The sequence below is a fragment of the Pelophylax lessonae genome, assembly GCF_965119305.1.
Source record: "Pelophylax lessonae genome assembly, chromosome: 3".
Taxonomy (NCBI): domain Eukaryota; kingdom Metazoa; phylum Chordata; class Amphibia; order Anura; family Ranidae; genus Pelophylax; species Pelophylax lessonae.
Window position 1 is genome coordinate 19,703,483 of NC_138770.1, and position 25,626 is coordinate 19,729,108.

A 25,626-nucleotide genomic window follows, 5' to 3' on the forward strand; every position below is an offset into this window, starting at 1 on the left:
ACAGCCGCCACTCAGCAGTCTGATGACATTACCCAGATCAGCCCTAGGAGGTTGATCACCGCTGTTGCTGCCTACTCCGAGATCTCGATTGTTAGTGGTGGGGAAGGTGACGTGGATGATGACGTGTCTATGGATGTCACGTGGGTGGCCACAAGAGAGGAAGAGGAGGGGAGTTCAGAGGGAGAGACGAACCAGCAGATAGGGAGGAGAGGCAGGCAGAACTTGCATTGCTCAAGAGGTACAAAGCAGACTGCAAATGTATCAGGAGCGAGCTATCAACCATGTACAGTCACATCTGGCGCTACCAGGATGCCGGCACATGGCTCCGCAGTGTGGGCTTTTTTTAATGTGTCCGTTGCTGACAACAGTGTTGCCATCTGCAGCCTTTGCAGTCAACGCATAAGTAGCGGTAAGCCCAACACTAACCTAGGGCAAACCGCCTTAAGAAGGCACCTGAACTCCCATCACCGAGCCCAGTGGGAGCAACACCGTCAGAACCCACAAAGCCACACTCCAGGCTCTCACCGTCCAGCCTCTTCTCCTTCTCCTCTCATTTGTCCTCCACTCCACCTTCCATGATGCCGTCGTCACGTTGTTCTGGAAAAAGGCAGGCCCAAATGTTGCAGCGTAAAAAAAGGTGTCCGACATGTGTCCGACTACATCGGGTTAATGGCCGATGTGGATGCTCTGTGGAGTGATGAACCCCTGGACTACTGGGTGGGCACGCTTGACCTCTGGCCAGAGCTTGCACAATTTGCAATGGAAATGTTGGCTTGCCCCCGTCCAGTGTTCTGTCTGTAAGGACGTTCAGCGCAGCAGGGGGGATTGTGACCGATAACCACACTCGCCTAGCTCATGATAGTGTAGACTACCTCACATTTATAAAAATGAATGAGGCATGGATCTCTGAGGAATTCAACACATGTGACCAGCAGACCATGTTTCATTGAAATTCCTCATGCCAGGCCACAAATATCCGCCAGACCGCCATCCACACACACCAATTCCTGGTCCTTGGCTTCGCTACATCTGTATCCTGTGAATGCCTAATGTACCTCCAGTCACCAAATACTACGTTCTTAGCTGTCAGTTAAACCCATGTGGGCTAATTTTTGGGGCTTTTCAGGGCTGATGATTATTTTTTTCTGTGAATGCCTAATGTACCTCCAGCCACCAAATACTACGTTCTTAGCTCTCAGTTAAATCCATGTGGGCTAATTTTTGGGGCCTATACAGGCCAACACTTACATCTGTATCCTGTGAATGCCTAATGTACCTCCAGCCATCAAATACTACGTTCTTAGCTGTCAGTTAAACCCATGTGGGCTAATTTTTGGGGCCTATACTGGCCGACACTTACTTCTGTATCCTGTGAATGCCTAATGTACCTCCAGCCATCAAATACTACGTTCTTAGCTGTCAGTTAAACCCATGTGGGCTAATTTTGGGGGTGTATACAGGCCGACACTTACTTCTGTATCCTGTGAATGCCTAATGTACCTCCAGCCACCAAATACTACATTCTTAGCTGTCAGTTAAACCCATGTGGGCTAATTTTTGGGGCCTATACAGGCCGACACTTACTTCTGTATCCTGTGAATGCCTAATGTACCTTCAGCCACCAAATACTACTGTCAGGTAAACCCATGTGGGCTAATTTTTGGGGCCTATACTGGCCGACACTTACTTCTTTATCCTGTGAATGCCTAATGTACCTTCAGCCACAGCATACTACATTCTTTGCTGTCAGGTAAACCCATGTGGGCTAATTTTTGGGGCCAATACTGGCTGACACTTACTTCTGTATCCTGTGAATGCCTAATGTACCTTCAGCCACAGAATACTACGTTCTTAGCTGTTAGGTAAACGAATGTAGGCTAATTTTTGGGGCCTGGAATGGCCGACACTACTTTATCCTGTGAATGCCTAATTTTTCCGACTGGAATTGAAATTCAATGGGTCTGTAAAGGTTCCGCCAAATTGTGGAATGGATGCGGACCCATTTTACAGATGTGTGAATGGACCCTATATGTATTAGACGTGTATTTACCGGCTGCTGTCAGTTCTGGCTGAATTATGAAAAAAAAAAAAAATTTTTTGCTGTAAAAAAAAAAATAAAAATTTAGGGCAACTTTTCCAATTGCAATACTTATTTTTTGACATTGTCCATGTGCTGGGACTATTTGTGCACAGCTAGTACGTTTTTTGTGGCTGCAAATATGACCTAAAAGGTTTTTAAAGTTTGCCTCCCATTAAAGTCAATAGGGCCCGCCGCGAACTTGTGGTTCCCAAATTTTTGAGAAAATTTGCGGCTGACGTTCGCGAACCGCCCCGGCCGATGTTCGTACATCACTATTGCTGACCACTGCACTCTGTACAACAAGGATGTATATGATATGTTCCTGACCACTGCACTCTATACACAGGGCTGTATATGACATGTTCCTGACCACTGCACTCTATACACAGGGCTGTATATGACATGTTCCTGACCACTGCACTCTATACACAGGACTGTATTTGACATGTTCCTGACCACTGCACTCTATACACAGGGCTGTATATGACATGTTCCTGACCCCCGCACTCTGGTAGTTACTGATGGTGAACTCTACATTCATGACCTGTAGCGGCTTTTAAAGTGTCATCTATGAGCAATTTTGGGTACCAAAGATTTTCCTCCTTACACCGACACACAACTTGTATTTATGTTTAATCATTTATTTTATTATAATTTTACTTTTAACAAGATTGCAGTCATAGAATCAGGAAATAGTAAAGGAAGAAATCCAATTGGTCAGGAAAATGACTTGTCTGGAATGTGGAGGCGGAGTCGGCAATAATAGAAAATGGGGGAAAGGAGAAAAAAAAAACAGATATGCCCGGATATGAAGGTGACATTTGTGTACAAGGAACACCTTAACGAATACCACTATTCTATTCTCCAGGGCCTCTGCTTTCAGAAAATATATGTTTGGGGGTTTTATCTAATCTTCAGGCCAAAATTCTGCATTTTACCATGTGTGCAAAAATAATGCAAAACAGCTCTGGTATTTATGTCCTTCAATGTGTACTGTACTCATAAATACATGGGTATGATCTCAGGGATTTGTATGAATCCCACCACCCCCCCCCCCCTCCCGACATAGGAAACTGAGGGGTCTATGCAAAGAATAAGTTGGGTGAGTGTGACAAGCATGTGTCCAGCCGTGACAAATTCTGGCCATATTCTAATAAACACAGTGATTTCCTATAATCGTCAGCTCCAACTAGTGGCCATAATGAGGTATTAGTTCCAAAAGACCTCAATCAGGAAAAAGTTCAAAACTGCATTATGGCCACTAGATGGACCCAATGATCATAGGAAATCACTGAATGACATAAAACAAGACCAACATTTGTCATGGATGAATGAATGCTTGTCATATTTTTTCATCTGTTTTATAAAAACTAAACATGTAAGTGAAGTGGTAACTATTGAGCCAATCGCTTCATCAAACCACACATAATATCTCCCTTCAAAGGGAAAACATAAATTATTTACAGAATATCAAACAGTATAAATATTTTCCAACCAATAACCTCCACCCAGACAAGATATGTAGAAATATAAAGACAAGCGGTGTTACCTCTCGTGCCGCACTCCGCCAAGCCACCCAAACCCACACAGGAGCAAAGGAAAGAAGTTCTCACCTAGTTTATCTCAGAGTTCTCCTTCCCTCTTGTTGGGGGATGGGAGAAGGATGGAATGAAGACAGAAAGACACGCTTCGGGGTCACCACTGGTAAGTAGAGCCTTGAAATGAAGGACATCAACTTCAGAATTTATGTCTTGTCTGTGTAAAGTTTACTGATAAAGATATATGGGATCTCACAGCTTCTAGCTCTGTAACCCGCTATATCATTATCAGTAACCGTCACACAGACAAGCAAGACATTCTGAAGGTGATTCCTTCATTTCACGGCTCTACTTACCACTCTACACCCCAAAATTTACTCAGCCAATGAAAAGCCAACACGGTACAACACTTCATCCATGTCTCTGATCATCTCTCATCTCCTTATCAACTGTTTCTTACATGACAATCAGCCATGGAGTATATCTGAGGTGTATATCAGGGTGTGCTTCTTCCCCACATATCCAGCAACATTCATAAAGAAGACATTTCCTGCACTCAAGGCACTAATACACCTCGAGGGTTGTGTGCCATCCCTGATGTACAGGAAGACAGGACTTCATTGAGGAACAATTCCCTCACTCAGGACAGGAAAGCGGCTTCTCCCCTGTGTGAGATCTCTGATGTATGTAAAGATGAGACTTCTGTGAACAACATTTCCCACACTCAGGACAGGAATATGGCTTCTCCCCCGTGTGAGTTCTCTGATGTCTGTAAAGAGAGGACTTCTGTGAAAAACATTTCCTGCACTCAGGACAGGAATACGGCTTCTCTCTTATGTGAGATCTCTGATGTATGTAAAGATTGGACTTCTGTGAAAAACATTTCCCACACTCAGCACAGGAAAACGGCTTCTCCCCCGTGTGAGTTCTCTGATGTCTGTAAAGAGAGGACATCTGTGAAAAAGATTTCCCGCACTCAGGACAGGAATACGGCTTCTCTCTTATGTGAGATCTCTGATGTATGTAAAGAGAGGACTTGACTGAAAAACATTTCCCACACTCAGCACAGGAAAACGGCTTCTCCCCGGTGTGAGTTCTCTGATGTGTGTAAAGAGAGGACATCTGTGAAAAAGATTTCCCGCACTCAGGACAGGAAAACGGCTTCTCCCCAGAGTGAGATCTCTGATGTTTTTTAAGAGTGGACTTCTGTGAAAAACATTTTCCGCACTCAGGGCAGGAATACGGCTTCTCCCCCATGTGAGATCTTTTATGTGTGTAAAGATGAGACTTTTGTGAAAAACTTTTCCCGCACTTAGAACAGCAATACGGCTTCTGCCCCGAGTGAGATCTCTGATGTTTGTTAAGAGTGGACTTCTGTGAAAAACATTTCCTGCACTCAGGACAGGAGTACGGTTTTTCTCCTGTGTGAGTTCTTTTATGCACATTAAGACCATAGTTAGAACAGAAACACTTCCCACACTCAGTACAGGAAAACCTCTTATCTGTTGGAAGGACAGCACTGTCCCTCACAGTCTGAGGTTCCTCAGGATAAGAGGAATACGATGGTCCGGCACTGTCCCTCACAGTCTGGGGTTCCTCAGGATAAGAGGTATACGATGGCCCGGCACTGTCCCTCACAGTCTGGGGTTCCTCACGATAAGAGGAATATGATGGTCCATCTACACTGTGTGGTGCCGGAAGGACATTTGAGGTAGCCGGGTTTTCTCCTGTACTATACTGTGTGATGTCCTCATCTTCTACTTTACAGTCTGGAGACAAAGTGAGACAATCCTCTGAGGTTTTCCACATCTCCCGTCCATCTACTAAAATAGAAATATAAAGATTATTACTAGACATGAGCAGATTGGTTCCCCTAAACCAGGACTCCGCCCACATCAGACAGCTTTGTCTCTGAGGATCTTACAATTCCACCCTCAAGGTAACTAGTAAATGGTAGAGGGTGACTAGGTGTCCCAGGAGCCACACATCAAGTCAAGACCTGCTGTATGATAGTAAATGGCAGCCTCAGTCTGGACCTACGCCAGGTCACGCCTTGATGTGTGGGACACCGACTTACTATCTACCGATATAAAATGTCCAGCTGGTAGAAAATGGGTGTAACAAAAGAGAATCCATATTATGTGTATATATAGCAGTGGGTAGAGGAGAGAGAAAGCAGAAGTCAGGACTATGTAATGTACAACATAGAGTATACAGTGCAGGGGTAAGGAGTATGCAATGTACAACATATAGTATATAGTGTAGGGGTCAGGAGTATGTAATGTACAACATAGAGTATATAGTACAGGGATCAGGAGTATGTAATGTACAACATATAGTATATAGTACAGGGATCAGGAGTATGTAATGTACAACATATAGTATATAGTGTAGGGGTCAGGAGTATGTAATGTACAGCATAGAGTATATAATGCAGGGGTCAGGAGTATGTAATGTACAATATAAATTATACAGTGTAAGGGTCAGGACTCATAAGTCAGGCACAGCCAGAGAACATAAAAGAAAAGAAAAAGAAGGCGCAAACACCTAGTGCATTACCTGTGGTCACTGTTTATAAAATTTTATTAAAATGCCAAATGCATACTCACAGACATGAAGATAATTAAAATTGTGTTACAAGAATCCATCACACATGAACTGGAACATGTCCTTGAAGATAGGACTGCTAACGCGTTTCGGGAGTCAAGCTCCCTTCCTCAGAGCTGGTCATACCAGTAGCAGATCAAAATATATATTAGCTTCAGTTAAACCGGTTCATCCCCCTTCCACCCCCCAGTGGGAGTGGGCGGGGCTGTCCAGTGCACCAAATTAATGGTTTTAGATGTTTCTATATCTTTTAGCTGTACATGCATAGGTTACTTGAATTATGCAATATTATTATTATTTTTCATCATTATTTTTAATTAATATACACACTTGTGTATAGGACAATTTTTCATCGAAAATGCAATGACATTAGTACTGCATGCTATCAGGTTGGAACACTACATGGTACACTAGAGTTGGTGGACTCTACCCGGATTTGTATCCAAAAAAGGGAGGTAGGGCGCGACTGTCCAGTGCGCATTAACACTAAAAAGGAGGTTTTCATTCTTATCATTTTTATTTATTTTTATTTATTCTTCTGATTCCCGTCTGGCTCTCTGCCAGCCCAAAACCAGCACTTTTGATTGATTAATTTATCAAACACCATGTTTTTTGGGGGGCATACACAGAGTTCCAAATAATATAGGGAAGAAGTCCAAGTGAATTAATTCCAGTGACCTTTTTTTAACATCTGGTGCCACTCTTAAGCTCAGAGTATTGATGTTATTGTTCAATCATCAAAAGCTAAGGGTACATAGTCGAGGAATCTATATGATGTAGAGATGCACGGGGGGAATTCAGGGGTCACTAAGGATCAGTCCCTGTATCTGTGTGAATTGATGCGCGAGTGTGCATGTGGAGCACTCTGATCTATCCCCTGTTCTGGTTGTTCAACCAGGCGTCTCCTTATTTGATTGGCCATGTTGACTGCACGACTGTTTTCCTTCCCAGACACAAGTGACAATTTTATACATTGATTTAAGTCTTATTTGGTGTCTTATTCAGGGTGCAGCTCATCCCTCTGGCCGATTGGTGACAGCCAGACAGGCCGGGGATCGAGCGGAGGCTGTTTACAGGCTCCCATGGCTACGGACAGAGGCCTTACACTAAGTCTCTGCCCCGGCCCCCGGAAGTGACGCGACACGGGTTCCGGAACGCAGAGTGGATGGCATGCGTTCCAGAACCCGGAAGTGACATCCCTCTGAGGAGATTGCGTTCTGGACACCATTAGCGACCGCCGAGCCGGCTTCACTTCGGCACATGAGGGGCTCTGGATGTGTGGGGACCGGTGGTCGGTGGCGCAGGGAGGGCGGGGACTCTGATGTCATGTCACCATCGGTGTACAGGTAGGGCCACAAGAGAGATCTTGGATGGGTAAGTTCACAACACAACACACATAACCCATGAACCTGCCAATAAGTAGGAGCTCATCCCACCCAGAGTGTGCACACATAGCTACAACTTCATGACACAAAATGTTATGCGTTTTTTTATTTTTTTCCCTTGGTTTTTCTTCCATGGTTTACATTTCATGATTCTGTGGGTCCTGTTGTTTTCTCCATTTGTGTTTTCGCCATTTGGGTTTTTTGGGTTGTGCTTCCAACTACAAGTTGGTGGCCACTGGTGTTCTGAGAGTTAATATTCATCTAAGGCGGAGAAGGCTATTTGGTGCACTGGACGGTCCCGCCCACTCCTTCTGGGGGGAGGAAGGGGGATGAACCGGTTTAATTGAAGCTAATATATATTTTGATCTGCTACTGGTATGACCAGCTCTGAGGAAGGGAGCTTGACTCCCGAAACACGTTAGCGGTCCTATCTTCAAGGAGATGTTCCAGTTCATGTGTGATGAATTCTTGTAACACGATTTTAATTATCTTCATGTCTGTGAGTATGCATTTGGCATTTTATTTAAATTTTTATAAACAGTGACCACGGGTAATGCACTAGGTGTTTGCGCCTCCTTTTTCTTTTCTTTTATGTACCCATGTTGGTGTTCCCTGCCTGAGGAGAGCAGCACGCCAGTCTTCTCCTTTGGAGTGAGCGCTTGGCTGAATTGTTTGTTTACAGCCAGTGAACAGCAGAGTAAGTAACCCCGGGAGAATTTTTCTATCAGAGAGCTTACTAGACCTGGGCATGGGGAAGGAAATTTAAAGCACATATCCCAGGCAGTGCCAGTAGAAGGTCACCTATATCCCAGGGCGAACATATCAAACTTCGCCCCCCCAATATGTATGAGCATTATGTGTCAGCAAAAATCTCCCCACCCCCAAAAAAAAACAAAACATTGGGCACTAATCTGCATGATTAGCCCGCACATCCCTACTAGCACAAATCCTGCCCCCCCTCCAAAATATATTCTCCCCTTAGTACAAATCCCCCCTTTACCATATCACCTATTCTAGTACAATTCCCCCAAAATTGACCCTCCTAGCACAAATCCCCTTCTCCCACCCCTCCCAACACAAATCACCCATGAATCATCACTTCTAGCACACACCCAAATTTCCCTTCCTATAACAATTCTTAGCCCCTGCTGCTCCTTAAATTCCTCCTCCCAACACAGACCCCTTCCCCCCTCAATTTCCTTGAGGTGGCCCCACCCCCCCTCCACCCCCACCTCACATGATACCACATTGCCCAGGGCAGCCGCCCCCTCCTGCCCACCCCTTGTCCCGACTCTGACCCCAGGTGCCTAGATCTAGTAACTCTTCTGGTGAAAATGAACATTTTGCTGCCAGCTGAACCCCAGAATCTCCATAAATCCAGTCTAGATACATAAATTGTGTCTGCAGCACAGAGAAGGAAGATTATCCGAGAGAAATGCAGGAATACAGGATGGGGAACACAGCTCAGGAAAGTGACCAGGGTATTACAGGCTGATATCACCCAGTCCTTGCCCTACTCTGGACCAATCAGTGAGCAGTATGGGTGGAGAATGTATTTAGTGTTAATGACTAGTGATGCACCGATCCGACTTTTCTGGTCCCGATCCCGATCTTTGGCTTTGTGAAACCGCTGATCCTGATACCGATCCGGAAGTACTGTTTTGTGAGCTTATAACAAAATAATATAGAAAAGAAAAAGGTGATATATGCGCTGCCACTTAGGTATCAGAATGAGAGGGACTGCGGATGAGCTATTGGTGTATTATGAATGGTAAATCTCCATTTAAATGGTAGATATGAGATTAGGACAAAGTCCATCAGCAGCCAATACTGGTATTTTCACCAAATACTGACAGAAATATTATGCACAAAATGAATCAGCGCTAATGGAATGTAATCTCAAAGGTTCTAGGAGAGCTGACTTTGCATCATGCTATAAAAATCCTGAATAAAACGTAAAATAAAAACAATAGGACTTGGACTTGCGTTATCACTGGTGGGCCTGAAACATATCAGACCAAAACACTCTCTTCAACAATTCGGGTAAAATATATAAAATCAACCAAAATATCGCATCATGTGGTCAAAATCAAGCATATATCTGTCTTCAATCTCAGAATCTAAAACCGATAATCATAAAAACAGCCAAACTAGCACAACATGCGATCAACGTCGCAAAGAAACATGTGTGTGTCTGCCTTCAAAGTATGAAGAAGTATGACTGCACTCTGGTTGGTATTTTTATGAAATCAAAGAGTGTTTCCTTTATTCTTCAAGTAAGATCAAATAAAGACAGACAGTGTACAAGCAGATGTATAGGTTGACGCGTTTCACGACATTCCCCGTCGCTTACTCATAACCATACTGTGTCTGCCTTCAATCCAAAAGCCAAATGATCGCTGAACACATCCAAAAAACAAATGGTATCAGAAGATGATAAATAAATTAGATGAATAAATTATGTATGAGTGATGAATCCACGTGTTCCAATATTAATCTAAGTGTATAAACGAATGTATAAAATCTATATATAAAAATCATACAATATTAAAATAAATAGATATCTGTAAAAAACAAAAATTCAATAGTTTAAATTTAGAAGTGCAGATAAGTGTTGAAAGTCCGTGATAGTGAAATTTTATCTCTCAATAAGGATAAATTAATAATGAATAAATAAATAGATGATAAATAAATATATATAAATAAAGTCCTTGTGCAATAATTGATGTGACTGTTAGTGATCAAATAAAGTTCATGGTGCTCAAATAAATAAAGTGACAATTGGTGATTTCTCTTTAAAATAATTTGGTGAAGTTCCAGTGATGTGATCCGAAGTGAGCAGAAATCATTTAGGTGCAATGGCCGCTCACCTCATTGCACCATTACAGGCGCTTTGTGCTGGTATATGACCCTGGAATAGGGATGCTGGATTTCCTTAATAGGCTTGTAGTTATGCTGGTGTCCACTATTATAGATATCGATGACTACTGAATTCCACTGCTTCCTCAATATCAGCATTTCCCAATGAATATATTGATATCCATAGTGAAGTATGTCATAAAATCAATATTTATTCAAAAAACATAGAACACTCACATTTAAAATGACGATAACAGGCAGCCGCACTAATGTGGTAATAATCCTCTGGGTCACAAACCATGTGACTTTATCAAGGGATCCGTGACGGCCGTAGCCGGAAGTACCCAGAGGATTATTGATGCATTAGTGCGGCTGCCTGTTATCGTCATTTTAAATGTGAGTGTTCTATGTTTTTTGAATAAATATTGATTTTATGACATACTTCACTATGGATATCAATATATTTCTTTGAGTACACGGGGAGCATTGGAGCATTCATTGTGAAAGGCTGATATTGAGGAAGCAGTGGAAGTCAGTAGTCATCGATATCTATAATAGTGGACACCAGCATAACTACAAGCCTATTAAGGAAATCCAGCATCCCTATTCCAGGGTCATATACCAGCAAAAAGCGCCTGTAATGGTGCAATGAGGTGAGCGGCCATTGCACCTAAAATGATTTCTGCTCACTTCGGATCACATCACTGGAACTTCACCAAATTGTTTTAAAGATAAATCACCAATTGTCACTTTATTTATTTGAGCACCATGGACTTTATTTGATCACTAACAGTCACATCAATTATTGCCCAACAAGCAAAATGTCCCAAATTGTGAACGTGAATGAAGAAATAATGTTGAAAATCTTGATCAGCACACAAAGCAATCTAAAGTCCCTTAGGAAATGTGCTTACCAGACAGGCACTTAAAAATTGCGAAATTCATATGCCTAGGTGACTTGATTGCGTGGAGTTTCAGCATTGAATACTCGATGTGAAAGTGTCATAAATCATATAAAAAAGAAGAATACTACATAGCGTGATACCGTACAATAAGTGTTGAAAATAATCCAAAAACAATTCCACCACATAAAGTGTGAGTATCCGTCACCAATTGTGAAGCTGCTTACCAGAAAAATATATCACAAACATAGATATCTATCCCAGTGATGAGGAAGAACCACCACCGAACGTAAAGCCTCTTACCAGATTAAGATATATGATCAGCAGAATTCAGATATAATCCGAGTACATCTAATCACCAACGTGACACCCAAGGACACCATAAGCCTCTTACCAGATCACAAATTATGATGCACAAGATGTAGTTGCTCTATGCGCTCCCCCGACGTATAAGCAGACAAACTCAGGGACCAGAATGATGCCAGTGGATGTAGCCAATATAAAATCTCAGGGACCAGGGTATTGCCAATGGATGGAACCAGACCAGCCCGGACAAAGAGAAAGGCGCCAATAGTGTAAAATCTTCAAAAACTATTTATTATTAAAAGAAAAACACTTACAAGTGATAGTAGATAAAAACACGAAGGAATGTGGAGCCGCCGGCCGGACGGCAAAGCACATCCGCTCCCTCAATGCGCTTCCGGGGATGACGTCAGCACGCCGTGACCTAACGGCGTTTCGTCCAAGGAGACGTTATCAAAACCTTTGATAACGTCTCCTTGGATGAAACTCCACGCAATCAAGTCACCTTGGCATATGAATTTCGCAATTTTTAAGTGCCTGTCTGCTAAGCACATTTCCTAAGGGACTTTAGATTGCTTTGTGTGCTGATCAAGATTTTCAACATTATTTCTTCATTCACGTTCACAATTTGGGACATTTTGCTTGTTGGACATTTATTTTGTTCTATATCATTTTAGCGTGACTTATTGTATTTATATTGATTTGAGGGTGTGGTCACACTTGAAGTCGCTGCTTCACTTATTTCTTTGTCACCTTTAGCACGGTTATTATCCCCTTTTTTTCCACATCAATTATTGCACAAGGACTTTATTTATATATATTTATTTATCATCTATTTATTCATTCATTATTAATTTATCCTTATTGAGAGATAAAATTTCACTATCACAGACTTTCAACACTTATCTGCACTTTTAAATTTAAACTATTGAATTTTTGTTTTTTACAGATATCTATTTATTTTAATATTGTATGATTTTTATATATAGATTTTATACATTAGTTTATACACTTAGATTAATATTGGAACACGTGGATTCATCACTCATACATAATTTATTCATCTAATTTATTCATCATCTTCTGATACCATTTGTTTTTTGGATGTGTTCAGCGATCATTTGGCTTTTGGATTGAAGGCAGACACACACATGTTTCTTTGCAACGTTGATCGCATGTTGTGCTAGTTTGGCTGTTTTTATGATGATCGGTTTTAGATTCTGAGATTGAAGACAGATATATGCTTGATTTTGCGACATTGACCACATGATGCGATATTTTGGTTGATTTTATATATTTTACCCGAATTGTTGAAGAGAGTGTTTTGGTCTGATATGTTTCAGGCCCACCAGTGATAACGCAAGTCCAAGTCCTATTGTTTTTATTTTACGTTTTATTCAGGATTTTTATAGCATGATGCAAAGTCAGCTCTCCTAGAACCTTTGAGATTTCATTCCATTAGCGCTGATTCATTTTGTGAATAATATAACAAAATAATACTTCCGGATCGGGATTGGCAGATACCTTATAACAAAACTTACTAAACGGTAAATTTAGCACTGCAGATATGCCAGTGCCACCTCCTTTCGCTGATGTCACTCTTCTAAATCCTGCTGCTGGACATCCAATAGGAAATGTCCACATCACACAGCCAGTGATGTGAATACCGAAAGAAAGACGAACCCCCCCCCCCCATAAACAGAAGAAGAATGCCTGCAACTGTAGAATTAGATGAGTAAAAGTTTTTTTTTCTCCAATTGAAGTGATTAAGGGAGGGTCAGAAGCCTGGAGAATAGCATTAACATGCAACATAGTAGTGACGCCCCGGATCGGCCCGTGGGTCCGCTAAATTTTACCGATCCCCGATCCAGCTATTTTGCCAGTATCGAGGCCGATATCCGATCCGAATATCCCTATAAATGACCCACCTGTGCTGATCTCTGTAGGAGTGTCCTCCTCTATAAATGTCCCCGTTATTCCATCCTCCTCCATAGACTGCTGATTATCCCTCACATACCTCTCTTCTTCTTCTGCTTTAACCTCAAATTCTATATCGATTGGATCTTCACTCTAAATCAAGAAAATAATAGAAGAGGTCCTCTGTAAAACATAAACTTAAATATTGTGACATCATATTTAAAAATATCACTTCAATAAGTCCATGCTCTAGATGCTCCGTCCCACCAACCTTGTAACAGTGAGGGATGGTGTGACCTTCCTGTGTGGAATCCCGGGAATACAGAGGACGGGGACATCTCTCTGGTGGGTTCCTGGTATTAGGTGGCTCCATCATATCCTTGTGTCCTTCTGAAAACTCCTCCATCACCCCATACTCCTCATCCTCCTCTTTATACTCTTCTTTAACAACAATATTATAATCCCCGAGGTTTCCACTCTGAATATATAATAAAAATGACATCAATGGTAACAATGCAGATAATGTACAGATCCTAATGATACTATCAGTGATTGTTCCTCATCTACCTGATGATGGTGAGGGATGGTGTGACCTTCCTGTGTGGAATCCCGGGAATACAGAGGACGGGGACATCTCTCTGGTGGGTTCCCATTACTGGATCCATCTGTAGGAAACACACACACTGACTGAATACATTGTTTCTATGTGTTTATCAGATGATGGGGGATCTAGGTGGATCCTCCGTACTGCTCTCTCCTTTACAATAAAGTCTCCTCTTACCCGGTGATGTGAGGGGCGGCTGATTGTCCATCATGACATCCTTGTAGAGATCCTTGTGTCCTTCTAAATACTCCCACTCCTACATGGAGAAATAGACAGTGACATCCTGACACCTTATAGGAACCTGACACACACAATGATACAGTCACCATCCAGACACATCCCTTGTCTGTTACTGGATAATAGTTAGTGAGGTTGAAAAAAGACATCAGTCCATCCAGTTCAACCTATGATGTGTGTGTGTTTGCTGTTAACCGTACATTGTATACCCCTGTATGTTGTACATTGTATACCCCTGTATGTTGTACATTGTATACCCCTCTATGTTGTACATTGTATACCCCTCTATGTTGTGGTCTTTAAGGTGCCCATCTAATAGTTTTTTGAAACTATCAATGCTCCCTGCTGATACGACTGTTTGCGGAAGAGAATTCCACATCCTTACTGCTCTAACAGTAAAGAACCCCTTACGTATTTTAAGGTTAAACCTCCTTTCCTCTAGATTTAGTGAGTGGCCACGTGTCTTATTGTATTCCCTTTCTCTGAATAGGTTTTTCCATATGCTAGGGTTCAGTGCTTGTAGTCTTTCCTCATAGCTGATGTCCTCCATTACCCTAATTATTTTTGTTGCCCTTCTCTGGACTTTCTCCAGTTCCAGCACATCCTTCCTGAGGACCGGTGCCCAGAACTGGACAGCATACTCCAGATGTGGCCGGACCAGAGTCTTGTAGAGAGGGAGAATAATCTCTTTATTTCTGGAGTGAATCCCCTTTTTTATACATCCCAGTATTCTGTTGGCTTTTGCTTGCAGCGGCTTGGCATTGCATGCCACTGCCAAGCCTGTTGTCTACCAGTACCCCCAGAAGATATTGGCATGCTTAGTTTAGTATCATCCGCAAATACTGAGATTGTACTCGATATCCCCTCCTCTAGAACATTTATGAATAAATTAAACAGGATTTGGCCCCAGGACAGACCCCTGGGGGACCCCACTTTCCACATCCGCCCAATCTGAGTACTCCCCATTAATCACCACCCTTTGCAACCTCCCCTGGAGCCAGTTCTCTATCCAGGTACTCACCCTATGGTCCACACCTACCTTCCTTAGTTTTGAACAATAAGCGTTTGTGGGGAACGGTGTCAAAGGCCTTCGCGAAGTCCAGGTACACCACATCCACAGGCTTACCTTTATCCAGATATACCACATCCACAGACCTTCCTTTATCCAGATACACCACATCCACAGGCTTACCTTTATCTAGGTGGCAGCTCACTTCATCGTAGAAGGTTAATAGATTGGTTTGGCAAGAACGATTTTTCATGAATCCGTGCTGATTACTACTAATAATACAGTTTTCATTACTAAAGTCTTGTATGTGGTCCCTTAACATCCCCTCCAAAATCTTGCAGACTACTGATGTTAGGCTGACCGGCCTATAGTTACCCGGGATATATCTCGGCCCCTTTTTAAATATTGGTACCACGTTGGCTTTTTTCCAATCAGCTGGCACCATACCCGTGTATAAACTATCCTTAAAGATCAAGAATAATGGTCTGGCAATCACCTGGCTGAGCTCTTTAAGAACCCTCGGGTGCAAGCCATCCGGTCCCGGTGATTTATTTATGTTAACCACTTAAGCCCTGAAAGATTTTACCCCCTTCCTGACCAGGGCCTATTTTGCGATTCGGCACTGCGTGACTTTAACGGACAATTGCGCGGTCGTGCGGCGCTGTACCTAAATAAATTTGATGTCCTTTTTTCCCACAAACAGAGTTTTCTTTTGGTGGTATTTGATCACCTGTGCGATTTTTTGATCATGCGCTATAAACAAAAAAAGAGCGACAATTTTGCAAAAATAACAATATATTTCAAATTTTTTATATGAAATTCCCCCCCAAAAAAATGTAAAAATCAAAATTTTTTAACATTTTTGGCCACTTTGTTTTTTGCTACATATGCTTGGTAAAAAAAAAATCACAATAAGCGTATTTTGATTGGTTTGCGCAAAAGTTATTGCGTTTACTAACAAAGGGAAAGATTTTTGTCATTTTTGTTTTTTTTTTTAAACGCGTAATTGCGGCGATCTGCGATTTTTTTTTGCGGGACTGAGACATTGCGGCGGACAGATCGGACCCCTGACTGACATTTTTGACACTTTTGGGGGTACCAGTGACATTACTACAGTAATCAGTGCTATACATATGCACTGTTACTGTAAAAATGACACTGGCAGGGAAGGGGTTAACTTTATTGGGGAAGGAGGGGTTAAGTGTGTCCCTAGTGGCGTGCTTTTAACTGTGATGGGACATGGCTACTGGTGTAACAGAACAGAGATCAACGGTCCTACATAGTAGAACCGTATGATCTCCATTTTTACACAGGGGAGAATGACAGGCGGCTTTGTGCCTTTCTCCCTTCATGGCGGACGATCGCGAGTGACATGCACGGACTTGTTCGGGAACGAGCCGGGGCGGAAGCGCGTCTCCACGGGCGCACGCTCGCCCGCTATTGGCTCACAAGCTAGTGACAGGCTAGTGACGTATATATACGTCACTTTGCCTGGCCGGGGCTGACCGCCGCAGTATATGTACTTGCGGCGGTCGGCAACCAGTTAAGTTTCTCTAGTTTAGTTCTAAGTCTATCTTCTGTTAGCCATGGCGGTATTTCCTGAGGTGTGTTGTTTAGTTTGACCTTACAAGCTGGGTTAGTGTAGCCCCCCGATTCTTTTGTGAAGACTGAAGAGAAGAAATTATTTAACACTTCCGCCTTTTCTCTGTCCTCTGTGGCCAAATCTCCTTTGTCGTCTTTTATGGGGCCAATGTGTTCTGGCCTCGCTTTCTTACTGTTTATATATTTAAATAATTTTTTGGGGTTCTTTTTACTCTCTTCTGCTATATGTCTCTCGTGTTCTATTTTAGCTGCCTTGATTTCAGCTTTACATTTCTTATTACACTCGTAATGCTTGAATGCTGCCAATGACCCCTCAGCCTTGTATTTTTTGAAGGCCTTTCCTTTAGTATTAATATGCATTTTTATGTTGGAGTTTAGCCACACAGGGTTTAGTTTTGATCTTTTAAATTTATTTCCCTTTGGAATGCACTGGCCAATCCCTTTGTTTAGTATGCTCTTGAAGCACTCCCATTTTTCCTCCATGTTCTTTGTTCCCAGGGTTCTATCCCATTTGATATTTTCTAGCAGAGAGTGCAGTTTTGGGAAATTGACTCCTTTGAAATTCAGTGTTCTTATATTGCCCTTGTGTTTCCTATTACTATGATTAATACTGAAACTAATTGACCTATGGTCACTGTTTCCTAAGTTGCCCCGTATTTCTTGCCGAATTTTTGCCCCATATTTCTAATGTCTCAGAATTCCCAGCACCGCTCACCTCTCCTGTCAGCAGCTCCATCATCTTTTTGGTGACTTCTAGAATCTTCTGCATGTTGTGTCTCTCAGGTTTTAGGGAGTCACATGGAGGCACTGTGATGGTCATATGATCACCTGACTTCAGAGGAGAAAATCTCTGTATTAAAGAACCAATAGGAATATCATGTTAGAATCCCAGAATCCTCCTCACCTCTCTGGTCAGGTCTGTGTATTATTATTAGAGATAAGAATGGTATCATGTGACCTCCCAGAATCCTCCTTACCTCTCCAGTCAGCAGGTAGATGATCTCCAGGGTGAGGTTTAGTATCCTCTCAGTCATGTGACTCCGGTCCTCCTCCATCCTCATTGGTGCCATCATTTGATCTATACAGGTCTCCTTGTAGATGGATAACTTTGGGAAATGAAGGTAAGAATTATTTGGATGGTATTGGTCACAATAATATGTGGATGTGAGGGGCAGTAATAGGAGAGTTGCTGTACATTTAAGAACTTCTGTCCCCATGAGAATACATTTAGGCCTCTTGCACACTGTAGCTAGAAAAAGCTCAGTACAGACTTTTTTTTTTTTTTGCTAAAATACAGCCCATTAACCACTTAAGCCCCGGAAAATTTTACCCCCTTCCTGACCAGGGGGTATTTTGCGATTTGGCACTGCGTGAATTTAACGGACAATTGCATGGTCGTGCGACGCTGTACCTAAACGAATTTGACGTCCTTTTTTTCCCACAAACAGAGCTTTCTTTTGGTGGTATTTGATCACCTGTGCGATTTTTTGATCACGCGCTATAAACAAAAAAAGAGCGTCAATTTTGCAAAAATAACTATTTTTCACATTTTTTTATATGAAATTCCCCCCCAAAAAAATTTAAAAATCAAAATTTTTTAACATTTTCGGCCAATTTGTTTTATGCTACATATGTTTGGTAAAAAAAAAAAAAATCGCAAAAAGCGTATTTTGATTGGTTTGCGCAAAAGTTATCGCATTTACTAACAAAGGGAAAGATTTTTGTCATTTTTGTTGGGTTTTTTTAACGCGTAATGGCGGCGATCTGCGATTTTTTTTGCGGTACTGTGACATTGCGGCGGACAGATAGGACCCTTGACTGACATTTTTGATACTTTTGGGGTTACCAGTGACATTACTGCAGTAATTAGTGCTATACATATGCACTGTTACTGTAAAAATACACTGGTAGTGAAGGGGTTAACTTTATTTGAGGGGGAGGGGCTGTGTGTGTCCCTAAGGGCGTGATTCTAACTGTGATTGGCTGTGGCTTGAGCTGTAGGAACAATGATCAACGGTCCTACATAGTAGAACCGTATGATCAGTGTTTCTACACAGGGAAGAATGACAGGCGGCTTGTTTACACTAGCCGCCTGACTTTCTCCCTCTGCAGCGACGATCGCAGAGTGACCGGCGGACATCGGGTCTGCCGGTCACACGCGGGGGGGGTCTGTGACCGCGCGGGAGCACGCCTCTGGCGGCGGGCGCTCGCTCCCCAGAGCCTCACAGGCTAGTGACGTTTATATATGTCACTTTGCCTCTGAGGGGCTGACCGCCGTAGTATATCTACTTGCGGCAGTCAGCAAGTGGTTAAGGCCTCTTGCACACAATACTCCTGTTTGAGCATCTAGTTTTTCCTGACTTTTTTTTTTTTTTATGTATTTGCGTGTATTCAAGCGTATTGGTGTGTATTTGCGTGCATAAAGGCTTAAAATACTGACCAAAAATGCAGATTTTTCTATTTTGTTTTACTGAAGAATGCACAGCGCTTGTTTACACGCCTGTGTGCACAGGCACATTACAATTAATGGGCTTTATTTTAGCTCAGAGAAAAAAAGAAAAAGCTGTACTGAGCTTTTTCAAGCTGCGAGATGCTCAAACAGGAGTATCGTGTGCAAGAGGCCTTAATCTGGACTGTTTTGGATTTGTTACATCTTGGAGGACCTTGGACCCTCTTAGCCTGCCAGACCAGAATTTCCCCTTTCTCTGTTGGATTTGTTTGGTTTCTGAGCTGGTTTGCAGCTGAAACAGAACTCCTCTAAGAACAAGTGCTCACCAACGAATGATGGAATTCTCTTCTTCATCTTACATAATATTCCAGAACAAATCACATGACCAGTGGGACAATAAGATGGTTAAGATTGCCAGTTCTGTAAGGTCTGATAAATAAGTGCAGGTAGGGTGGGAGGACAATCATAGACCCCCCCTCTGTCCCTCAGAGTCGCCTGAGCCCTCCAGCCCCCTATTCCCTCAGAGCCCTGAAGCCTGACTAACCTCTCAAGATTCTCAGAGTCCTTCAGACTTCAGTCCTTCAGATACATTACATACAGAGGCCCCTAAAGTCTTCCAGCTTTACTAAACCCTCACATCCCCTCAGCTCCTCTACTTCCCTTAGAGCCCTCAGTATTTTCCTCCCTCTGACACCAATGATGGAACATTTTCTTCATGGCAGGCTGGGGAATGTTTTCTTCCTCCTGACCAGCAATGTAAGGGGCTCTATGCTCCATACTCCTGACCCCTGCACTCCATCATTGTGTTGGCTGCATATTGTAATGACTGCCCATTGGCTGCCTGTGTTGTGTAATAATTGCCCTTTGTAGGCCATGTATGGTCAGGATTAGAGATGGGCTCGGGCGTGTTCAAATTTGCACGTGCCCGATCCCACCAGGAAGCCGACACTGCAGTCCACTAATCACAGGCAGTGGATCGGGAAATGTCTCACTGCCTGTGATTAGCGGAGTGCAGTGTCGGCTTCCTGGTGGGATCGGGTACGTGCAAACTTGAACACGCCCGAGCCCATCTCTAGTCAGGATGGTCATTGTCTTCTCTATTTATTGTCAGTGCTGTTTGTTTAGAGGAACATATTACTAGAATTTATCTCCAAAATGAAGAGAATGTTCCGGCCCCGAAAGTGGGGAAATGTTCTAACCCTGAAGGGGTTAATATAGGTTTCCACACTATATATGTGTGTATCATCATCTGCTGGAGATAAAAGATGTCACAGTGACTATGGAGGAAGAGGACGGACATGACGGGGGGTTACTGGGTGTAAATAGAAAATAAGATCTTATTACCTCCTCTGCTGCCTCTTCCATCAACGTCTCCTCTCAACTTCCTCCTTACTCACCTCTCACCCAGAACTTCCTGTCTGTACCTGACATCACTTCCTGTCTGTATTCCATAGAGACTTCCTGTCTAGGTAAAAGTGAGATCACCACCTTATGGAGTTCAGAGGAACTGCAGCCTTGAGAAACATCTGGTGAACACGGCCTTGTGCTGTGTGTGTATGTACTGTATATCCTTCCCCTTTCTCTCCTCCCTGAGTGTGTATGAAGAGGCGGAGCTCCTTCTGGAACAGCGGTCGGAGGAGGAAGCTGAGTCTAGGAGGGAGACTGACAGAAAGCACAGCAGACTTGCAGGAGTGAGCGAGGAGGATCCAGTTCCTTTGCCATCGGAGGTGAGGAGAGTGTGAAGGATGTTTGTGACTCTGGTAGCTGAAAAGCTGGGAGTCATATTGCTCTGGTGAGTGGGGAAGCACTAATAAGGGGGAGCCCTCACCATCACGTGTGTAAGAGGTGGAAGAAGGCGTGGCTACACTACAGCTGGCACAGTTTGGAGCACAGAGAACTTTCACACCTTATCAACTTTTCATTCATTTGTGGATTTAATTTAGCAAAATGAATTCATTGAAGTAGATGCAAAGTGGAAGCAGTGGACTTGCAGAGAACACTATATTGAGCACAAATTATTGTATGATTACATGAATTTTCACAGGTTTTTAGTTTATTTAATATAGCAGCCACTATTATGATATGAATGAAGTAGGTGTGAAGTGGAAGCAGTAGATCTGTAGAGAATATTATTTTAAACACCTAACACTTTATAGATGAATGTATCCACATATTGTAGTGTGTATGTACTGTACACCGATCTGCCATAACATTATGACCACTGACAGGTGAAGTGAATAATATAGATTATCTCATTACAATGGCATCTGGAAGTGGGCGGGGTATATTTGGCAGCAAGTAAACATGTTTTCCCTGAAGTTGTTGTTTTTTTAAAGCAAAGAAATGGGCATTGCAGTTTGTTGTATATGGGGCTGCAAGGGATGTGGGCGAAGAGATGGCACCAGGATGCATTATGGGAAGAAGACAAGCCGGCGGAGGCAGTGTGATGCTTTGTCTGGTGGAGTTCTGGTGTATGGGTATAATGTTCTGGTGGGTGGGTATAATGTTCTGGTGGGTGGTGTAATGTCATGGTGGGTGGTATAATGTTCGGGTGGGTGGTATAATGTCATGGTGGGTGGTATAATGTCATGGTGGGTGGTATAATGTTCAGGTGGGCAGTAAATGAACACACAACTTAGTAAGAAAAATGAAATGAAATAAAGGAAAAAATAATTCCACCACAATTTTATTCTCAGCAGAGGAAATAGATACTAATAGGCTGCAGGAGATCTGCTTCATTTCAACCCCCTCCTTTTTTCTTATCAGATCTCCTGCAGCCTATTAGCACCTATTTCCCTTTCTGTGTCTCAACAGTTCTCCTGCAGCCTATTAGCACCTATTTCCCTTTCTATGTCTCAGTAGATCCGCCGCAGCCAATTAGCACCCATTTCCCTTTGTATGTCTCAGCAGATCTCCTGCAGCATATTAGCACCAATTTCCCTATTAGAGAATAAAATGGCGGCAGTTCCAATGTTTTATGTCACACGATATTAGCGCAATGGATTAGGAAACAGAAAATGTCAGTAAAAAACCCAGTGCAGGTAATTTTGGGGCCACAGACACAATCTATCCCCCAATTCATAGATTCCTAGAGAAGAGTTTGTTGTGGAAGTGAAGTTGGGTACAAGTCAATGAAACCCCCGACACTCCCAGCTGAGAACAATGAAGGAGATTACTATTCCAATCCTCCAACCAGTTTTCTGGCTGGGAAGGTCTGGGAGTCAATATTTCCCCAGCTGACCAGGAACAATGAAGGAGTTTACTATTCAAATCCTCAACAACTAGTTTTCCCACTCGCTATTTCCCTAGATGACCCCTCCCCTCATATCCATAAATTTCGCCCTCTTATAATCAAAGTAAAAGATGTGACAACATCTGTGATAAATCGACGCGTTTCACCTCATCAGTATCCAGTGATCAACCATAAAGTGATATCACAGTCCATCCAACGTCTCCTTCATACTTCAATAAATGATATCTCCACCAATAAATGTCTCCAAACCTCCAGAGCTTCGTCCACCATATCTCAGTATATGCTCCAGCAAACCATGTGTAGTGGACTACAAAACACCTCCTTCCCCAAAGAACAATTGTGTGCTCTCTTGGTGCTCACACTCAGATTGTGTGCTCCCCAGACCTCCATCACCCTCCTAATAAGTGGCTCCACAATAGCTTTGGAGGAACCCTGACTGAGAAATGCTGGACTAGGCAGTAATATATTTCTCTCCCCCTTGGTGGGAGTGGAGATGACCCGTCTATAAGCATATACAGTACATACACACACAACACAAGGCCGTGTTCACACTACCAGACAGTTCTCAGGGCTGCAGTTCCTCTGAGCTCCACAAGGTGGTGATCTCACTTCTACCCAGACAGGAAGTCTCTATGGAAGACAGACAGGAAGTGATGTCAGTACAGACAGGAACTTCCGGGTGAGAGGTGAGTTGGGAGGAAGTAGAGCAGAGATGTTGCTGGAAGTGGCAGCAGAGGAGGTAATAAGATCTTATTTTCTATTTACACCCAGTAACCCCCATCCCCCCCCCCCCCCCCCCCCGGTCATGTCCGTCCTCTTTTATCGCCAGCAGATGATGATACAAACATATATAGGGTGGAAACCTAGATTAACCTCGTATATTGCAATAAGGGAATCTATGATCTGCATTTTTATATCATATTACCAGTTATTGATGATTATAAATAAAGTTTTGTATGAATTTAGTGATATATGATGATATAGAAGATGCAGTTCTTGGCTATAAATGATTAAGGAATCTGGGCGGGGGGGGGAACACTTTTTAAGACCTCCTCACCTACCAATAGCCCTCCTGGACAAAGATTGGTGATTTTCAGTCCAAACACATCGGATATCACCAGGTTAGGAGAGCGCCCTCTCTATTTATATCTAAGCGGTATCCGGTCCGCCATCCACCGGAGTATCTGTGACTGGGTACCTGGTGGGGGATTCGCTCTTCTGCTCTTTATGCTGGTATTCCCCATTTACTGCTGTAGAGATGTCTGTTGCTTCACAGGCCCCACAAACTCTGTGGGACTACAGAGCCCAGCACACCTAGTCATCTACATCCGAGGCTGCCAGATTACCCCAGGAGTTGTCTGACACTTTGTTATCAGAAAGTTTTATTGGAATTATCGTGTTGAGGATTGAGATATTTTGTCCATAGTGCAAGCGCTGCCCAAACATTTATTATTTGTAGATTAACCCCCTTCAGGGTCAGAGCATTTCCCCATTTATGGGGCTGGAACATTCTCTTCATTTTGGAGATATATTCTAGTAATTTGTTCCTCTAAACAAACAGCACTGACAATAAATAGAGAAGACAATGACCATCCTGACCATACATCACCTACAAAGGGCAATGATTACACCACACAGGCAGCCAATGGGCAATCATTACAATATGCAGCCAACACAATGATGGAGTGCAGGGGTCAGGAGTGTGGAGCATAGAGCCCCTTACATTGCTGGTCAGGAGGAAGAAAACATTCCCCAGCCTGCCATGAAGAATGTTCCATCATTGTCAGAGGGAGGAAAATACTGAGGGCTCTGAGCAGAGGCTTAACTAGAACCTTCAGGGCCTTGGTGCAAGAAACCATGAAGGGCCTCCCTGACCCACTGGTCCTAGGCTCTCTCCGTCAGTTAATTTCCCATTGGCTAATGTTGGAGGGTGTTGAGCCCACATTGGGGGCAGATCAGGGACAGCAAGGGGGCTCTGTATGGAGGGGACTCTGCAAAGGCTGAATGCGCTGCACAACCTGTTCTTAGCAATCCTTCTTGGAAAGCCTGGCACAGCTTGGTTTCTTCTGCCTCCTGCCCTCCAAATCCTTCTAGGAGATCAAGAGCTAATACCAGCCTTTTACCCCAAGCACCATACACACACACAAGATGTTGAGTTAGAACCAAAGGAATGGCTGTTTATTGAACAGAAATACAGTTTTTTTTGTTTTTATACACTTCAAAATTAGGTCAGTCACCACATGAACAATAAAACTAAATATTTACCCAAAACATCACACACTGGTTTAGATAATGAGGTAGAGTTGACACAAAACTAATCTCATCATGTAGGAACCTCCAAAAGTTAGCCAACAGACAGAAACTGTACGTGACTCAATTAACAATGAGAATTCACATCTAGGAGGCACACAATGGGAGAGACACACATATCACCCCACCTCCGACTGTCCGGCAACAGCCTACAACAGTCTATGAGTCAAAACTCATGCAATGTTCCAGCAGTCTGAAAAGGTGCAATAAATTTATCTATAGATCTCTTGAGGGATATCTTCGATAAATCTTTCTGTCCTAAGTGAAGGAGCCTCTCCAACCCAGTCTGCAGGAGGGCCACCATATTCCCTCTGACTATTAACCTGTAAAAGATTAATAATACACCTCTCCATCCACTCCAGAAGGGAAGCCTTATTGTCTTTATTCAGAGAATTAATCCAAGCCTCCCTATCAGCCTCCAATATGGGGTTGTCTATTATTAGAGAATGATCTGCTCTCTCAATGTGCCATAATCAGTGAGTAGGAGGCTTGCCTCTAGTCCTCTACAAAAGTCTCTGTCTCGGTTGGGTCTGTTACAGCGATCAATGGAGGAGCCTCCACTAATCCCAGG

General features: G+C 42.9%; 4 protein-coding genes across 4 annotated transcripts in view; 2 read left to right on the plus strand and 2 right to left on the minus strand.

Annotated features, from left to right (window-relative positions):
• LOC309548815 (uncharacterized protein) overlaps positions 1-10,485 on the minus strand; it is a gene marked incomplete at its 5' end in the record, with an annotated part of 33,648 nt that extends 23,163 nt beyond the window's left edge. The window contains 2 exons of the mRNA XM_082248753.1: positions 4,297-5,050; positions 10,481-10,485. Of these exons, the coding sequence (XP_082104879.1) occupies positions 4,297-5,050; positions 10,481-10,485 (759 nt within the window). The remainder of the gene's footprint in view (positions 1-4,296; positions 5,051-10,480) is intronic.
• LOC309550239 (uncharacterized protein) overlaps positions 1-25,626 on the plus strand; it is a gene marked incomplete at both ends in the record, with an annotated part of 1,760,330 nt that overhangs the window by 1,678,607 nt on the left and 56,097 nt on the right.
• The window catches only part of LOC309548816 (uncharacterized protein), a 530,695-nt gene that overhangs the window by 294,704 nt on the left and 210,365 nt on the right, over positions 1-25,626 (plus strand). The gene's annotated exons all lie outside the window — the stretch shown is intronic.
• LOC309550791 (gastrula zinc finger protein XlCGF53.1-like) lies at positions 14,159-18,128 on the minus strand. Its single transcript, XM_082251127.1, has 4 exons — positions 18,021-18,128; positions 17,759-17,893; positions 14,373-14,496; positions 14,159-14,256 (listed from the first exon to the last, which is right to left on the minus strand). Exons 1-3 carry the CDS (start codon positions 18,114-18,116, stop codon positions 14,452-14,454), a joined length of 276 nt encoding a protein of 91 aa, XP_082107253.1. The 5' UTR covers positions 18,117-18,128; the 3' UTR covers positions 14,159-14,256; positions 14,373-14,451.

Excerpts from the sequence above, each read along its gene's own strand:
- LOC309550791 (XM_082251127.1), bottom strand. The coding sequence starts at position 18,116 with ATGATGGCACCAATGAGGATGGAGGAGGACCGGAGTCACATGACTGAG. Across the intron at positions 17,894-18,020 it reads TCTACCTGCTGACTGGAGAG|AGATTTTCTCCTCTGAAGTC; the intron begins GTAAGGAGGATT and ends TCTTTAATACAG. Across the intron at positions 14,497-17,758 it reads TGGAGCTGCTGACAGGAGAG|GTTCCTATAAGGTGTCAGGA; the intron begins GTGAGCGGTGCT and ends TGTGTGTGTCAG.